Here is a 17,151-nt window from a genome sequence, read left to right on the forward strand (position 1 = left end):
ACTGCGGTGCCCTCACCAGTAGGTGGGTCCCTTGAGCATGGGGGCGGTCAGTCTTCTGGAACTTTCCGGCCCGGCGTTTAGAACAGAGGGTCACAGGTCAGTGTGCGTGCGTGTTTGGCGAGGACTCGGAGCGCACGTGGCGCCTGCAGGCGACGTAGGTCCGGGTGGAAATGCGCCCCGGTGCGTGGGGCTTGTTTCCGCCCCAAACAACCCGTCGCAGGAGGCCGCGCACCCGCCCCTCGCGGCCAGCAGATGGCGCTGCCGGCCCGGCTTTGCGGCCTGGAAGCCGGAAGCGGCGGCCGGGCGCGACCGGCGGGCCCTGGGCGCCGGGGACCCCGCGTGGGGCCGTACCCTCCGCGCGCCGGCCCCCGATCCAGAAAGGGGCGCCGAGGGGCGTCTGCAGAGGGCGTTGCGGGTGTCCGCTGGACGAGCGGCCCGGGGCCCCAGGGAACATGGGCGTGCTCAGGGCCGGCCTTTGCCCAGGCCTCACCCAGGACATGGTCCAGCTTCTGAGGAGCCACGGAATCAAAACAGGTGACCGCGTGCGCGTGCCACACAGCTGGGCACGCCAAGGAGGCCGGCCCCACGGCCCTGGCACACCCGGGGGAGGGGGCGTCTGCTCCCCACCCTTGTGGAGAGGCTGGGGTGGTGGGCGTGGTCGAGCCCAGCCCCAAGCAGGGCAGAGCCCCTACTGTGTGCCGGGCACCACGCCTGGCCCTGCGGCTCTGTTAGTTCTGGCAGGCTTCCCGAGAGGGCTTGCCCCAAGGCAGAACTGTCACCCCATTTTACAGACGGGAAAAGCCAAGCATGGGAAGCCCCGCCCTCCCTGCCAATCAACCACTCGTTTTGTTTTCAGTGGTGGACCTGGTTTCCGCAGACCTGGAGGAGGTAGCCCAGAAATGTGGCTTGTCTTATAAGGTGAGCTGATGACCTGGTTCCACACCTGGGCGTCTGTAAATATCTGTCCCCAAACAGAGGGTTCCCAGAGATCCATGAGTGGGGAGGGGCATATGGGACTCCGGTTGCCCCCTCCCTTGCCTGGTCCTTGCTCATTCCTGAGCTCTCTGCTCCGCTTCGGGTGGAAGTGCCCCTGGCTGCGTCCTGAGCTGCCCCCACCCCTTCGGCAGGCCCTGGTTGCCCTGAGGCGGGTGCTGCTGGCTCAGTTCTCAGCTTTCCCCTTCAATGGCGCCGATCTCTACGAGGAACTGAAGACCTCCACTGCCATCCTGTCTACCGGCATCGGAAGGTTTGTATGTGTATTTTGGGAAGAAGGCGAGAGGCAGGAGGACGCGGATGCTTCCGACTTGGCTTTTGGTGCTTGAGTCTAGACAGAGCAGGGCTTCTCAAGCAGGGGAGAGGCCAGCGTGGACTGATGGACAGGGCTTTGGAGCTCTGTTACCTTCCTGCAGGGTTTGGCGACCTCACACTCCCAACATTCTGGGGCGCATCATCATTCGCTGGTGGGGCAGTAGAGGGGGTGGGGGGTGTCCTGCAGGCGCTGCAGGGTATTCGGCTGCGTTCCCTCACCTCTCTCCTCTAGAGCCAGTAGCGCCTCCCTCCCCAAGTTGCAACACTCAGGCATGTCTCCAGACGTTGCCAGATGACCCCTGAGGGGCAGAATTGCCCCTGGTTAATAACCACTGCTCTGTAACAGGAGATGTCGGGATTTTGTTGTTACTCAGCAGATTCAGAGCACCTCTTCTCGGGCTCCCTGTCCTATTTCACTTAAGGAGAGGACGAGAAAGAACATGCAGGACTAGCATTTATCGAGTGCCTCGTGTCTCCCAGGCACTGAAGACAGGTTACACAATCTCCTCAGAGTGTGTGATAGCGATTATTAACCCCTTGAGTTGAGCCCAGGAGGAGCAAAGGGTGGATTTGGGGGTGCAACCCTGGGGTGCTAGATTCTTGCCCCACACTCTGCGGCAGAAGGGGGACGAAACTATGAAGGAGCAGTCACATGCCGCTGTGCCGTTTGGAGAGGGGAGAGGTAGAAGACACCAGTCACTTTGTGACCGAGGGGGTCTGACCCCTTCCCCGCCTGCTGGTGCAGAATTGGGCGAAGAACTCCGCAACCGCAAAGGTCTTTGGGTTGGTTTGGCCCTTGCTGCTTTCACAACGTGGTCTCTGGACAAGGTCCACCCAGCGTGGTGCCTGCGCCTCCTGGTCGGGGATCTGAGTCTGTTACCTGTCAAGCACCGACGGAGGGCCTCCTGGCTGCCGGCTACCTGCAGGCTCCTGCACTTAAAGGAGTGTGGGGCGGAGACAAGAGCGCGAGCCCACTGACAGGTGCAGGAGGGAGTGATGATTAACAGGAAGCAGATGTGGCCTTTGGGCTCGTGGAGCTTAGAAAACCAACACACTCAGGAAGCGTTCAGCTGGTACCCTGGCAGGGCTGCAGCTGCAGTGGGCCACTGCTGGGGAGAGCAGGGTGGTTCAGGAAGGTTCTGTGGAGGAGGCAGGCCTTGGGTGTCGAGGAAGGGGGGGCTGGATTTCTCTGGGTGCTCACCAAGAACTGGGCACTGCGTGTACACTTCACGGGGTGTTTTTTCACGTGATCTTCAGGACCACCCCTGAGCGCATTGCAGTGAAAACCACCCGTCTGCAGGCGAGGCCGCGGGGACTCAGGTCCAGTGGCTTGCTCCAGGTCATGCAGCCAGTAAGTGGCAGAGCAGACACTGGTCGTCACCGCTGTCACACACCTAGGTCTAAAAACCTGACTGTAACTTGTCTGCCCTGTTTCCTTCCTCGGGGCAGGTGGCTGTATAGTGGAAGCAGAGCTGCAGGCGGTGTGGCGGGGGTGTGCAAGGTGGGCGGGCCCGGGGAGGCTGGCGGAGCTGGGGAGCAGGGGTCAGATCTAAGGCAGGCGACAATGGGAGGTGTCGAGGAGTGTTGGGGAGGTGACGAGGAATTGCAACAGGCCTTCCTGCCAGGTGGGGTATGGGTGCGAGGACTCAGAGGTGACCGCCCGGGTTTCTGCCTTCCTCGTGCCAGTCTGTGGGCCGTTCATGGATGTGACTTGAAAAATTTTTTAAAATTAATTTTTAGAGAGACAGAGGAAGGGGGTAGAGAGAGAGAGATGTTGTCCACTTATTGATGCATTCATTGGTTGATTCTTGTGTGTGCCCTGATGGGGGATCGAACCTGCAACCTTGGCGTTTTAGGATAACACTCAAACTAACAGAGCTACCCCAGCCATGGCTGGATATGACTTTTATTGTTTAAAGATCTTATTTATTTACTTTTTGAGAGAGAGAGGAAGGGAGGGAGAAAGAGAAGGAGAGAAACATCAATGCGTGAGAGATACACAGCTGCCTCTCACACACTCCCCCAACCGGGGACTTGCCCCCCCGAACCCAGGCATGTGCCCTGACTGGGAATCGAACCAGCAACCTTTCCGTTCACAGGCTGGTGCTCAATCCGCTGAGCCACACCAGCCAGGGCCGGATGTGACTTTTAAAAGGGAAGAGGGAGGGAAGTTCTTTAGCCAGAAATTTGGGAAATGCTGCATTAGCCCCAATGAAAGAGGTTTCTCTGCCGTGGGCCTCCTCAGAGCCTTTGGTGCCGACGTGCCCTGGGGATCTTTGCCAGGGACGTGAAACACCTGCGGAGCTCAGAGCTCGGAAGAAGCTCTGTGGGTTGGGGGAGGTGGGCGGCTCTTTGAAGGCCAGAGCAATGGCTTGTCTGTCTCTGTATCTCCCTCGTCTTAGAATAGGGCCTTCAGGAAATTGGGGGGGACTCAGGCAATGTTTGAATGAACGGCTGATAGAATGCCTAACAGCCAAATCAGAGGGAAAGGTGGAGGGTAAGCCCCAGAAGTCATTCGTATTCGGACCAAGTGGTGAATCCCAGGAGTTCTGCTCCCCGAGGCAGGCTGGGGTCTGTCTCCATGCGCACCTGCCCACTCAGAGGTGATTGGCAGGAAAGCCCTCTAGGCGGTGGGAGATGTGGACAAAAGCACTGGTGACAAGGGGCTGGGAGGTGGATTTGGGAATGTCTTAGGCAGAGTGGTCCTCACTGCTGGGAATGAGCTGGATTCTCGGCTGGAGAGTCATGACCAGCGGTTTAGAGCCTGCACATTCGAAACACCTGGGCAGCTTAAGACACGTTTACGCCTGGGTCCCACCTGACGTAGCTGCCCTAAGCCAAGGGTTCCCCAACTTGCCCTCACGTTACCATCGCCTGGGAACTTTTTTTTTGAATGGATGAATTTTTATTACAAATTCCCCCACTGTTAGCAGAGCATTATAAAAATTGTTTCAATAACAGTTAGTGTTTTTCTGATTATAAAAGTAATACATACTCATAATAGATCACGTGCAACACGCAGAAACAGAAAGAAAAAATAAAAACCGTCTCGGTGATTTCAGCTTCTTTGTGTTCATGCAGACATTTGCTTTGTAAGATTCACGTGGGGTAGCTCACGCACACTGCTACCCCTTGTCTTCCATGTCTTAACATTTCCCCAAGGTCTTTAAAAAGTCTTCCGGTCATTTTAATGGTCGTAGAATATTACGTAATATGTGTAAATCACAATTTACCCATAATTATCCAACCAGTCACCAATGTGGACATTTCCAGCTTTTCTCCCATAATTCATTCTTTCAAGAATATGTATTTATTTATTTGTTTCATTTTGTGAGGAACACTTATTAAGTGCTTACTTGACAAAGCCCAAGCCGCCACCAACAATGTAATCACCCTTTCTAGGGGCGGGACCCAGGCGGCAGTATTTTTTCTGAAGCTCCCCGGTGATGGTGACGCTGGTGACGCCACGGCGCAGGCGCAGCTGATCCCTGCCTCTTTTAAAACCTCCTCTGGCGATTGCCATTAGGCAGGCAGGATTGAGACTCTCTGGCCTAATGGTTTTGAAGCTGAGCGTGCATCCAAATGACCCAGAAGCTTTGCTGGGACTCAGATGCTGTCTCCGCCCCCAGGAGGGGCCTGAGAGTGTGCATTTCTAACCAGGTCCCCGGTTGGGGGCGTGGGAGAGGGGCGTGCTGGTCTGGGGGCCACGCTGGGGGAAGCACTGCTGTAACGAGACTGGGGTTCGCTGATCGCAGTGGGGGGAAGGGGGTCCTGGAGCGGTAGAGGCCGGGTGCCTTTCAAACAGGTGCCTATTAGACAGACAGGGTGAGCACAGTTGTCCCAAGGAGATACAGGGCTGCCGTGGGGACCAGTCCTGGTGGTTACCTGCGACTGGCGGGGGCCTGTGGTTATAATCACAGAGTCCCCGGGACTGGAATCGATTGGGTGCTTACTAAGGTGCTGCTTGGCCTATGCAGAGCGGTCATGGGAAGTACTCAGAACTGTTCCGGGGGCTGGCACCTGCAAAGGTGAGTGCGGGTGTAGGAGGAGGATGCTGGTGGCCAGGACGTGGCAGCACTGGTCCAGGCTCTGTGGGGGAGGAGGGTCTTCAGCCTGTGGGGTGGGCAGCGCGTGGAGGCTGGTTGGTTGTCTGCGTCGTGGGGGTTCAAGGACAGAACTTGGACTGGGGATTGGCTGTGTCTTGAGTCTCATCCCAAGGCTTCCACGGCCGGAGTGCTGCCAATAATCGGAACTAAGTAGCACCGTCCCATCGCTCACTGCTCTGGGCACAGTCACTGCACGGCTCCTGGGTTTAAGGCGCCGAGCCAACGCTGGGGTGTGATAGTGAGCAAGGCCCAGCTCTTGCCCGGGGGGGCTCTGGGCTGCATGGGGAAGGCAGACAAAAACAAGCACACAGGAAAGAATTCCAAATCCTAGAACCACCAGTACCAAGTGAACTCAGCAAGGTTGCCGGAGGTAAGAGTAACGTGTGAAAATTAATTGCGTTTCTATATACTCAGAATGAACACGTGGAAATGAAAGTGAGAAACACAATACCATTTAAAATTGCTTCCAAGAAAATGAAACACACAGGTCTCCATCTAACCAAACAGGGATCGGGTCTACATGCCCAACATGAACAATCGCTGATGAAGGAAATCAAAGAGGACCCGGGTAAGCGGAGGGACAGTCGTGGATCGGGACACTGAGCACGGCAGAGAGACCAGTTCTCCCGAAAACGATCGATAACTTGAATGTGGTTCCTGCTGAAAACCCCAGCAAGATTATTTGTAGAAATAGGCTTATTCGAATAATTTCATGGAAGAGCCAATGGCCTAGAACAGCTAAAACAATTTTGAAAAAGAAGAATAAAGGTGCAGGAATCACTCTCCCAAACAGTAAAGCTTACTGTACAGCCGCAGTAATCAAGACGAATGTGGCGTTGCGAAGAGACGGCTCTACAGATCGATGGAGTGGAATAGAGGACCCAGAAATAGACCCCAGACACGTCCAGCTGGTTTCGGACAAAGACGCAAAAGCACTTCGGTGGAGGAACGATACAGCCTTCTGAACAGAGGGTGCCAGAGCCGTTGAACATCACAGGTGATAAACCGATGAACCTGAAATTGGACATGGATCATGGACTTCAATGTAACACTTTAAACTATCAATCTTTTAGAACAAAACAGGAGAAAATCTTTGGGAACTGGGACGAGGTCAAGAGTTTTTAGATTTGAAATGAAAGTAGGAGCAGCAAAATCCGTAATTTTTTACATAAGAAAGTCAAAATGAAACACTAGTTGAAACTAAAAACTTTTACTCTGTAAAAGAGGATGAAAAAACAAGCTATGAAGTAGGGAAAATATCTTTTTTTTAAGATCTTATTTATTTTTAGAGAGGGAAGGGAGGGAGAAAGAGAGAGAGAGAGAGAGAAACACCAATGTGCGGTTGCTGGGGGCCGTGGCCTGCAACCCAGGCATGTGCCCTGACTGGGAATCGAACCTCTGATGCTTTGGTTTGCAGCCCGCGCTCAATCCACTGAGCTATGCCAACCAGGGCTGAAGTAGGAAAAATATCTTAAAGCCACGTAGTCAACAAAGGACTTGCGTCTAGAATACCTAAAAAATTCTTCAGCCTCAGCAGTAGTGCAATCTAATTAGCACGTGGGCAAAAGGCATGAACAGACATTTCACCGGAGGGGGCACACAGGTGGCAAAGAATCACATAAAAGGGTGTTCAGCATCATTGTTCATTAGGGAAATGCAAATTAAAACCCCAGTGCGACATTACTGCACTCCTATCAGAATGGCTAAAATAAACAATGATGATAACAACAAATGCTGCCGGTAAGGATGCAGAGAAACTGGATCACTCGTATGTTGCTAGAGGAAAAGTCACATGGCAAAGCCACTCTGGGAAACAGTGGTTTCACATAAAATTAATATGCACTTACTTTACATCCCAGCCACGTATTCTTGGGCATTTATTCCAGAGCAATAAAAACGTAGGTTCACGCAAAATCTGTACACAAATGCTCATAGCAGCTCTATTTGTAATGGTCCCAAACTGGAAACAGCTGCAGTGCCCCCCAGCGGGAGGACGGGGTATGGACGTACCATGGAGTGTCGCTCAGTGACAGCACGGAGCAAAATCTCAGCGCACACGACAGCCTGGGTGGGTCTCCCGCAGGAACAGTGCTGAGTGAAGAAGCCAGTCACGGAGGTTACATGCCTTATGATGATTCTACGTAGGTGACGTTCTTGAAATAACAATAGAGGTGGAGAACAGGGTAGTGGTTGCCAGGGGTGGGAGGCTAGGCGTCGGGGGGGGGGGAACACGTGGTTATAAAAGGGTAGCACAGGGGAGCCTTGTAGGGCTGGAAATGTTCCGTGTCTTCACTGTGGTATTTGCATAATCATACGTGGAGACGCGTGATCAAATGGCGTAGAACCGTACACACAGACACACGTGAAAGTAACATCGGTGAAACTGGAGTAAGCTCTGTGGACCCCACCAGTGTCAGTTTCTGGTATTGTACGGAAGTGCAGTTCATCGCATCATGCAGGGTGGTGCCCCGTTGGGGAAAACTAGGTGAAGGGTCCATGGGACCTCCCTGTGCAGTTTTTTTTTGTGCAACTTCCTGTGAATCTATAACTATTTCAAAGTTTAAAAAGTGATAAATATCATCGAGGAAACCCACGGGGGCTGAGATGGAGACTGCAAGGCAGACCCCATGGGGCGGCAGAGACCTCTGTGGGGAGATGGTTGTTTAAGCCACTGTCTCGGGACAGGGCCAGTGCTTGCAAGGGATGTCGTGTTTTTCTTCCTGGCTACTGCTTCCCTCCCTACTCTCCAGTCCCCTGGGTTGATTCTCCTGCTTCCTCTTCTGCCATCAGCCTAGACAAACTGCTCGATGCTGGTCTCTACACTGGAGAGGTGACCGAAATCGCAGGAGTCCCGGGTAGCGGCAAAACCCAGGTAACACTGGCAGCCAGCAGCCAGGAGGATCGGGGGAGGTCGGTGTGTGGTCCTGGGCCCCTGGGGAAGCTTCGGCCCGTAGCATGTGATTCAGAGCTTGGAAGAGAGAAGATGAGTGGTGAGAAGTGGGTTTTGAACTTGGCCCGTTCTCCGTCCCTGGGATCTGAACTAGAGTTGGTGGGGAGCTCCCACTCTGGGCAGTCTTTGAGGGGTCAGGTTCACCCAGTGCCTTGTCTCTGACTCAGGTATGTCTTTGTGTGGCTGCAAACGTGGCCCATGGCCTGCAGCAGAACGTCCTGTACGTCGATTCCAACGGAGGGCTGACCGCCTCCCGCATCCTGCAGCTACTTCAGGCGAGAACCGCAGATGAAGGAGAGCAGGTAAGGGGCAGGGGGGCTGGGTTCCTCCGAAGCTCGGACACGAAGACCCCCATTACCCTTACGTCGTAAGAATATTGGCCGTTTAGATGAACAGCCCTTTCTGGGTTTGCAGCTTGCTGCTCCGCCAATACTTCCTGTGTCCTTCAAGCCTCCCTGTTACGGCACCATCCCGGCTTGGATTCTGCCCACGCCGTCCTCCCGGGAAACCCAGCTCCTTGCATCCCTCAGTCCGGGCCTGGCAAACACCCGGCATCGCTGGTTCTGCCCCGTTTCTTGCCCACGGCAGACACCACTGGGTTAGTCCACTCGCTCTTTCCCGCTGTGCCCTGCCTTGGCTTCGCAGCTCAGCACCCAGGCGGCCGCCACAGTGACAGCCGGCCCATGAGACAAAGCCCGCTTGCCTTCCCGGACCTGAGTCCTGCTCCTCAGCCTCAAAGTCCCCCTTCACCTTGCTCGGTCCTGCTCCCTCTTATCCATCGCCCCCTCTTCTCTCAGGCAGGAGCTCTCCAGAGAATCCAGGTGGCGCGTGCCTTTGACATCTTCCAGGTGTTGGACGTGCTGCAGGACCTCCGAGGGGCTGTAGCCCAGCAGGTGAGCCTGCTGTCCGGCCCTGCCCTGCGCTGGTGCTCGCTGTGCTGTTCGTGGGCAGGTGTTCTCTTAGAGAGTCTGTGGAGGTGCAGAGGTGCAATCTGGCGACCCCAGCTGTGCTCGCGGCTCCCAGGATGGGGTTCCGAGTGCCTCCTCGTTTGTGTGCTCCTCTCGCCCACTAGACAGTGACCCCGTGAGTACAAGGGCCGTGTCGCATTCGTCTCTGCAGCCCCCACGGGACCAGTTTTCAGCTGCAGATAACAGAGTGTGGCTGACAGACACGCACACACTAGGAGGGCATCTGATGGCCTCCGATGCGTCTGGGGGTCGGCAGGGCCACATGTTAGGGCTCTGGGTTAGTGTGTCTGATTCTCGTGCTCTTTGCTCTCGTGACCGCAGAGTGGCCGCTCTCGCTGTCACTCTGGCCTTGTGCTTTCATATGTCCACGTCCACATTCAGGGCGGGGAGAATAGAGGTTGCGTTGGCCAAAAAATCTGTTTAGTGTTTTCCGTAAGGTAAAAGACACATTTTTCATTTTCACCAATAACTTTATTGATTTGGATGCTTTGAGTATGTCGTCCATCTCCCGCTGTTGGCTCCTAGTGGGGAGAGGACGGGGTGCTGCTGCCAACCATCTTCCGGTGCATGAGGCAGCCCCACAGCAAGGAATTGTTTGGCCGAAATGTCAGTAGCACCAAGAAACTTTGCAAACCACTTTGACATGTTCACCCCGTCACAGCACCCCCTCCATTCACTGCACATAAATTTTTTATGTATTATGATTTATCATCTTTTTTTTAAGATTTTATTTATTTATTTTTAGAAAGGGGAGGGAGGAAGAGAGAGAGAGAGAAACATCAATGTGCGGTTGCTGGGGGTCATGGCCTGCAACCCAGGCATGTACCCTGACTGGGAATTGAACCGGTGACCTTTTGGTTCGCAGACCTGTGCTCAATCCACTGAGCTACACCAGCCAGGGCAACATGCAATCTTATATAACATAACATGGTCACGGGAGTGATGTCTCGTTCCCTTCGCCATATAACACCGCCTGATTAAGACAGTGACTCTCCAAGACCTTTGACATTTTATTAGTCAGAGAAGGCCATGGGACTCATCCAGGGTCAAGGGAGGGGGCAGGGGTTGCTTATCCAAGGGCTTGAGGGCCTAAAGGTAGGGCACAGGGGGCCACCTTAGGGTGTCCCCGCCACAGATGACCTGGCAGCCCCACAGCTACAAGCGGGGAAAGGCTTGCTGTCCCATGTTAGCCGGAGATTTCACCCTGCCTCTCCCCAAAAGTGAGGCGGGCTAAGCCAGTTTCAGTTTTACCTCCTGTCTTACTGGCCGTCCTCTCTTAGACAAGCTGCTGACGGGCCCAGAGTCGGTCAGTGGGCGGTGAAGGGAGACATTCCAGAGAAAGAGCGGAGAGTGCTGACTGTCCCAAATTCGGCTGACATGAAGCAAAAAAAAAAGTTGAGTTAACAGAACCAGCAAATGACTTGGGCATAAGAAATAAGGGGGCCCTGGCCGATGTGGCTCGGTGGGCTGAGCACTGGCCTGGGAACCGAAAGGTCAGCAGTTTGATTCCCAGGCAGGAGGGCACATGCCTGGGTTGCAGGCCAGGTCCCCCCTTGGGGGCGTGCGGGAGGCAACTGATCCATGTGTCTCTCCCACACGGATGTCGCTCTCCCTCTCTTTCTTCCTCCCTCCCCCCACCTCTAAAAATAAATAAATAAATAAAATCTTGAAAAAAATCAAAAGAAGAGGCAAGAGTGAAGGGAAGCATCAAAGACAGTTTAAGTCCAGGCAGCCGAGCCGGGAGGGTGCTAATGTCTGTGTAGAGACGGAGAATTGTGGTTTCAACAGATGGCTGTCTAGATAAGTCTATATTTGGAACCATTTTCGATAAGGAGGATGAGCCCTAGAGGCAGAGCTAGAAGGAGACAGTGAAGTAGAGAGAAAACTCAAGTCCCAGGAGGTTGGGAATTCGGGGGGTAAGCAGGGGAGGGGAAAGAGCGGCCTGATGAGATGGTGGGGGCCGGCCACGAGGAGAAAGACGGCCGCTGCAGAAATCCCTGACCAGGGGCCACAGCCCTCTGCACAGGAATTCTCACATTTCATTAGCTCAGGCTCTCTGGGATGTCCCGTAATTTAAACCTTCTCTGTCCACCCAGGTATTCAGTAAAATCTGTTAGACGTGCAAATGGGGTTGGAGAAAAGACATTTGCTGGAATTTGGGGACTCCTGGGCGTCAGTGTGAGGTCAGGGAAGGTTCTTACCAGTTTGTGGGAGGAGCAAGCTCGCCCTCTAAGGGGACGCCTCTAGGGAGCCCTCTAGAGGCCGAGTGGCTCATCGCCGCCCCTGCTTCCCCCCAACCCCTTAGGTGCGCGACTCTGCAGGGACTGTGAAGGTGGTCATTGTGGACTCCGTCACGGCTGTGGTGTCCCCACTTCTGGGAGGTCAGCAGAGGGAAGGTGCGTGCTGTGTGTGGCAGAGCCCAGGGGGTCAGGGATGTGGTCCCGCCTCCCGCCGGCCGGGCCCCGCTGCCCCCTGCCCTCCTCCTCTGCTTCTCCCCCTCCAGGCTTGGCCTTGATGATGCAGCTGGCCCAAGAGCTGAAGACCCTGGCCCGGGACCTCGGCGTGGCGGTGCTGGTGAGGAAGTGTGCTTGGCCGGCCGTGCTGGGCTCAGCCCTCGTCCCTGGGCTTTCCCCAGGGGGAAGAGGAACACCATTTCTAGCTATAGCTAGAATTTTTTTTTTCCTTAAATAGAAGTTCCTTTATTTCCCTTAAACGGCAGCTTCCGAACCTTCCCCCACAAGTGGCCCTTTAGGAAAGGGTCACAGCCCAGCTTCCCCGGGCCATGCAGAGCTCTGGACCAGGAGGGGGTCGGTCCACAAACAGCCAGGCGATCAGGGGCGGTCTTGTTTCTCTTCTCACTTTCTGTAACGCAGGCGAACTCACACGGAGTGCGTGCTTCTTGTTGGAAGTTCGGCCGCCGTTGTGTCCTGTCTCGTCACCCACGGCAGTCCCCTCACGGGGTGTTCCTGTCTCTCAGCCCCGAACCCCCGCCCCAGGCAGCCACTCGTCTGGCTTCTGCACCCCCAGCTTTGCCTTTTTTTTTCAGAAGCTTCCTAGAAAGGGATCTTTTTGCTTTTAAAATTAGATTTTCTGCTTATGGAGCAATTTCTTACAAGTCTGCATGCCTCTCGTAGGGAGGGTAAAAATAAATATGAGTCAAGTTTGCACTCAGTCGCCACCTCTGCAGAAACCGTATTTTTACGTAGGTCCGTAGAATCTTCTTTCTCTGCATAGGTACACGTGCTTTCAACCAGCTTTCCAAAAAGACCGGAACTGTGTTAAAAAAAAACAATAACTTACCGTCTCATTCTGTTTCTCATGTCTTTAAAGATTCTTCCAGAATACCATTTTTAGCAGTTACATATTATCTTGTTTAAACCCATGTTGCAGGGTTTTCTTACCCATGACCAGCCTGGGCAGAGTAGAGCTGACCAACCAGATCAGGAGCCCCCCTTTCCAGAACGCCCTCCACCCCCATGTACACCCATGCCCCCTTAACACATGGACGGACATGGTCTCAGGATGCCCATCTGCGGGGCCGGGGGTGTGGCCTCCCCTTAGGAAGCGCCGGTAGCACATCTGCTCACTCCCAGACATGCGCCTGTCAGCTTTGCTGGCGTCAAGCCTGAGGCAGCGTGGTTTGGCGGAAAGAGCTGTGCACAGGTCCTTTCCCAGGTCCTGGAGCCCAGGGTTCAAGGTCGAGGCAGGCTGGGGATGAGTGACGGAGACTCGGGGGGCGGGGGTTGGGGTGTTTCTCCTCTCGGGCCTCGCTATCCCATCCATAAAATGAAGCAGAAGAAGCACGTGTCTTCTCTGTGCGCATGTTGCATCTGTGAGCCCTTGACTCTTTCTGCCTCAGGTGACCAACCACATGACCCGCGACAGGGACAGCGGGAAGCTCAGACCTGCGCTGGGCCGCTCCTGGAGCTTCGTGCCCAGCACCCGGGTGGTCCTGGCCAGCGGCGAAGGAGCAGGGGCACCAGGCAGCCAGCGCACCGTGTGTCTGACCAAATCTCCCCGTCTGGTGAGCCGGCCCCCGGGGGGCGCATAGAACTCATAATAGTAATACCGATAAGTAACAATAAAACTAATAATGATAAAACTAAGCCCTGGCAGGGTAGTTCAGTTGATTAGAGCGCCGTCCCGATGTTCCAAGGTTATGGGTTCTAGCCCCGGTCAGGGCATGTGCAAGAAGCCACCAGTGACTAGATAGGTGGAACAGCAAATCAGTGTTTCTCTCTCTTTCTCTCGCTCTCCCACTCTCTTCCTCTGCAGTTGCTAAAAATCAATAAATTAAAATTATAATAATAAAACTAAAAAAATGGCCAGGGTCCTTGAGGGTAGTTTCTATGCCCATAGATATCTTACAGAGAAAGTCTCGGGTGCTGAGACCTTGCAACCGAAGACACTACCCACTTGGGTTGCTTAACTCAAAAACTTACCCTTCCCTCCTGCCTTTTCCCAGCCAACAGGTTTCCAGGAGACGGTGGACTTTGGGACCTGGGGGACCCTGGAGCGGAGTCCAGAGTGACAGGGAGAGCAGCTAGGACTGTGCTGCCGGTTGGCAGGGAGAGAGGCCTCGAGGCCCCCAGCGGTCCCATGCAGGAATGCTTCTGTCCGCTGCTGCTGCTGCTGCTGCGTGGGGACTGCGGGGAGGCTCTCGGGCTGGGCAGAGGAGACACATCTCAGTTCCCTCAGCTTCTCTGTCCGTGGGAACATACGGAGCTACTGGCGAGAGGACGCCGTGGCGGGAAGACCCAGGAATCCCTGCTGGAGCCAAGTTCTCTTCCCCGTTTCTACCACGTATGTTTCCGGTGGGAGCCCAGTGCACCCGGCCTGGGGACTCCCTGAAGGAGCGCACTGGTGACAGGACGGATAACCCTGCGCGTCACCATCCCACCCGCCCTCCGTCCTGACATGGGGCTGAACCACAAAGCGTGCCTTTGCTTCTCTCTCTCTCTTTTTTTTTTTTTTTTTGCCTCCGTAAAATGAGGCTCTCTTCTCCTTAGCTCTGCCTTTGAGTTCCTGAGTTGAAGTAACCTTGTAAATGTAAAACTCTTCTCCCACCTATGTCCTGCTCTTAAAAACGTCAGAAGGAAATTCCCTGAGCCCCAGATCCACCTAATTTACCCCAGAAGGTTTTTGTTTTTTTTTCCAGTTTCCCCCAGTGGGGCCCCAGAGAACAGTTATTTCTCTTTCCCTTGCTGATTGGGTTTCACACACCTGCATGCATCACCAGGGCTGGGTGAGTCAGGGAGCTCCCTGCAGGCCCAGGGAGGCAATCTAGAGGAGGCAAGGTGTGACCTGCTCCTGGAGAATCCAGCCACTCGTTTAATATGCATGGTGCCCTGTGGGGCCTCTCTCCGGGACAGAGTAACCAGAGGTGCTGAACCGTGGCTGTGCCCATAAACAGACAGGAGAATTTGCTCAGTAAATAGAGCCAGCTGGGAAAATTGATGCTGGCATAAATAACACATGGCAAATCTAGTCTTCATGCAGAAATGCGTTGCCGGTGGCTCCGAGAGGCAATGTAATTACCCTTTTCTTCCTGCCAGCTGTACCACAGCCTTGTGCCCAGTGGATGCAACAACCCCCTTGTCTGTTACCAGGACTGTGGCCATCCGTCTGCGAGCTGTAAGCCTGGCTGGGAGGAGAGGAGGACACCAGGGAAGGGAAAAGAAAAGGCCACGCAGAGAAATGATCAGGCTTACTGAACACATTTGTGTTTTTTTTTAAAGGAAGGTTGCCTGTCTCGGTTGGAGAGCCTGTTGTATAATTAATTAGTTGTGTGTTGGCCGCAGGAAAAGGGGGAGGCAGAGGCATAGATGGATGATATGACATTTAAAGGTGATACACGCAGCAGGGCTAGAGGTAAGAAGCGTGGAGCTTTGGAAGTGCACGGCGCACTGGCGAGAGGGCGTCTGCCTGAGTGGGGGCGTGATCGGGGAGCCTGGGGGTGCTGCTGCCCCCAGGGAACACCCCAGAGGAAATTAACCTTCAGTATCCTCACGCTGGGAGCGGCGGCACGTTGGCACATCTCCACAACCATGGCAGCGAACTGTTGTACGTTAAGCTGGGAAGGGCATATCCCTGTGCCTCTTACCATTTGGCAGCCTGAGCCCATGAAGACCCCGCCAACCAATCAAGCATTCTTTTTTGTGGAGCTCGAAGTCTTCTGCAGTTTTTCTCCACGTGGCACTCCAGTCAGTCGGGCTTGGCATCCACCGTGGAGCCAGTGGCCGTCTCTGGCCTGGGGAGGGCTTTGCCGTGGTTCCAGGTGCTGCGTCCCTGACTGAGGACCTAGCACAGTGTGATTTGAGAGGCCTGTAGAGATCCTCTGGCCCATCTTGCCATGTAACAGAGAAGGGGACTGAAGCCCTGGTCTGGCTGGGAAGCTCAGTTGGTGAGAGCATCGTCCCAATACACTAAGGTTGTGTGCGCCATCTCTGGGCAGGGCACATACAAGAAACAACCAGTGAGTGCATGAATGAGTGAAACGACACATTGACATTTCTTGATCTCTCTTCCCCTTCTCTGTCTCTACAAAACAATGAGAAAAGAAAAGGAGCTGAGGCTGCAAGAGGAGGAATCGCGGTCCCAGTGGCAGAACCAGGCTGGGACCCAGAACTCCTGATTCCTAGGCCGGGACTCTCTGTCCCACGTTGCCTTTGACTTCCAATCCGCACGGCTCTGTTCCCACTGGGGCACTTCCTCCAGCTGAATGCGCCACAGCCCTCGTCCAAGTGAGGCCTCTCTGGCCATGGGAAGGCGCCCCCCACCATCACTGCTCTGCCAGACCACCCAGGGACATGCCTGCAGGACGTGGCCCCTCACACTCGCTTCCTCCTGGGGCCTTGTTCTCAGACCAGGGCGTTAGTGCCCAGCGTGCTGCCACCGCGCGCTACTCCGGTCACGCCACTCTGGACAGTTCCCCAGGTCGGCTCTTCTACCCCAGTGCCCTCGACTCCCTTAGGTGCTGCCTCTGTCCGCCCCCACTGCCCACTGCAGCTGGTGCACCCACCCTCACCTCCTCCCTTTCTTATCCCTCAACGGTGGTCCAGGTGATTCAGGATCTTGGCATGAAGATCCAAGTTCAAAACCCTTCTGGGCCCTTGATGGCCGAGCCAATTAAGGTAATGTTTCTCTTAGTGGTTAAAATCTATGTTGCAGGGGAATTACATTTTCCTTATTGGTAAAACATATGTCTCAGGGAAATTCAACAGATGATTGATGTAAAGTGCCTTTCACAGGCACATAGTAGGTGCTTGGTCACTGGTCATTCTGGCTCTTGCCAGAACAAACAAATATCAGGGCACCAGGACTTCTAAGCCATGCTGCTGCTAATAAAAGAAACAATATGATTTATTTTTTTCACTACTGCTTGGGGGAAGGCACGGCTTCATAAATATGTATTGGAAAGTACTTAGCAAATGAGGAGAAATAATAAAAATATGTCCCAGAAAACAGCTCCTATAAATATGTCACTCGGTAGACAAATTAGTGTTTTATTACTACTAAATACTATTGCTCGCAGAAAGGGATTTCAGATCACCAGCACAATGGGCGCGTTATTGACTGCCTCTGTGCGAGGGCACGATAAAGATGAAAAATAGTGACGGCGAGCATGTGAAAGGCGGGGAAAGGAGGAGTGTGGGTGAACGCGGCCCCGAGATCGCCTGCCTAGGTGATGTGCGTATTACTGAGCAGCATTCCGATGTTCTGGCTGTCACACGGGCCAGAGGGCTCGGGAAAAATGATTTCCACAGGCCGTCGTGAGTCCAGACTCCAGTTACTGGGTTGCACAGTGGATTACTTGCAC

General features: G+C 54.2%; 1 protein-coding gene across 2 annotated transcripts; it reads left to right on the forward strand.

The window, feature by feature from the left end:
• The first annotated feature begins 78 nt into the window (after positions 1 to 78).
• RAD51D (RAD51 paralog D) lies at positions 79 to 16,804 on the forward strand. Of its 2 annotated transcripts, XM_045835668.1 has the most exons (11): positions 79 to 534; positions 857 to 918; positions 1,128 to 1,246; positions 8,205 to 8,286; positions 8,532 to 8,666; positions 8,779 to 8,962; positions 9,163 to 9,257; positions 11,638 to 11,728; positions 11,836 to 11,906; positions 13,192 to 13,356; positions 13,798 to 16,804. In XM_045835668.1, exons 1-11 carry the CDS (start codon positions 171 to 173, stop codon positions 13,861 to 13,863), a joined length of 1,434 nt encoding a protein of 477 aa, XP_045691624.1. In that variant the 5' UTR covers positions 79 to 170; the 3' UTR covers positions 13,864 to 16,804. The 2 variants fall into 2 exon arrangements, with proteins under 2 accessions (XP_045691624.1, XP_045691625.1); XM_045835669.1 differs by lacking the exon at positions 8,779 to 8,962 and having other exon boundaries at positions 85 to 534; positions 9,162 to 9,257.
• Positions 16,805 to 17,151: the final 347 nt, after the last annotated feature.

This window comes from Phyllostomus hastatus, unplaced genomic scaffold (genome assembly GCF_019186645.2).
Source record: "Phyllostomus hastatus isolate PE091 unplaced genomic scaffold, TTU_PhHast_1.1 phas_contig_210, whole genome shotgun sequence".
NCBI classification, from domain to species: domain Eukaryota; kingdom Metazoa; phylum Chordata; class Mammalia; order Chiroptera; family Phyllostomidae; genus Phyllostomus; species Phyllostomus hastatus.

Coding starts and splice junctions, on each gene's coding strand:
- RAD51D (XM_045835668.1), top strand. CDS start 171: ATGCGCCCCGGTGCGTGGGGCTTGTTTCCGCCCCAAACAACCCGTCGC. Junction 919..1,127: donor AATGTGGCTTGTCTTATAAG/GTGAGCTGATGA, acceptor CCCCTTCGGCAG/GCCCTGGTTGCCCTGAGGCG. Junction 13,357..13,797: donor TGACCAAATCTCCCCGTCTG/GTGAGCCGGCCC, acceptor GCCTTTTCCCAG/CCAACAGGTTTCCAGGAGAC.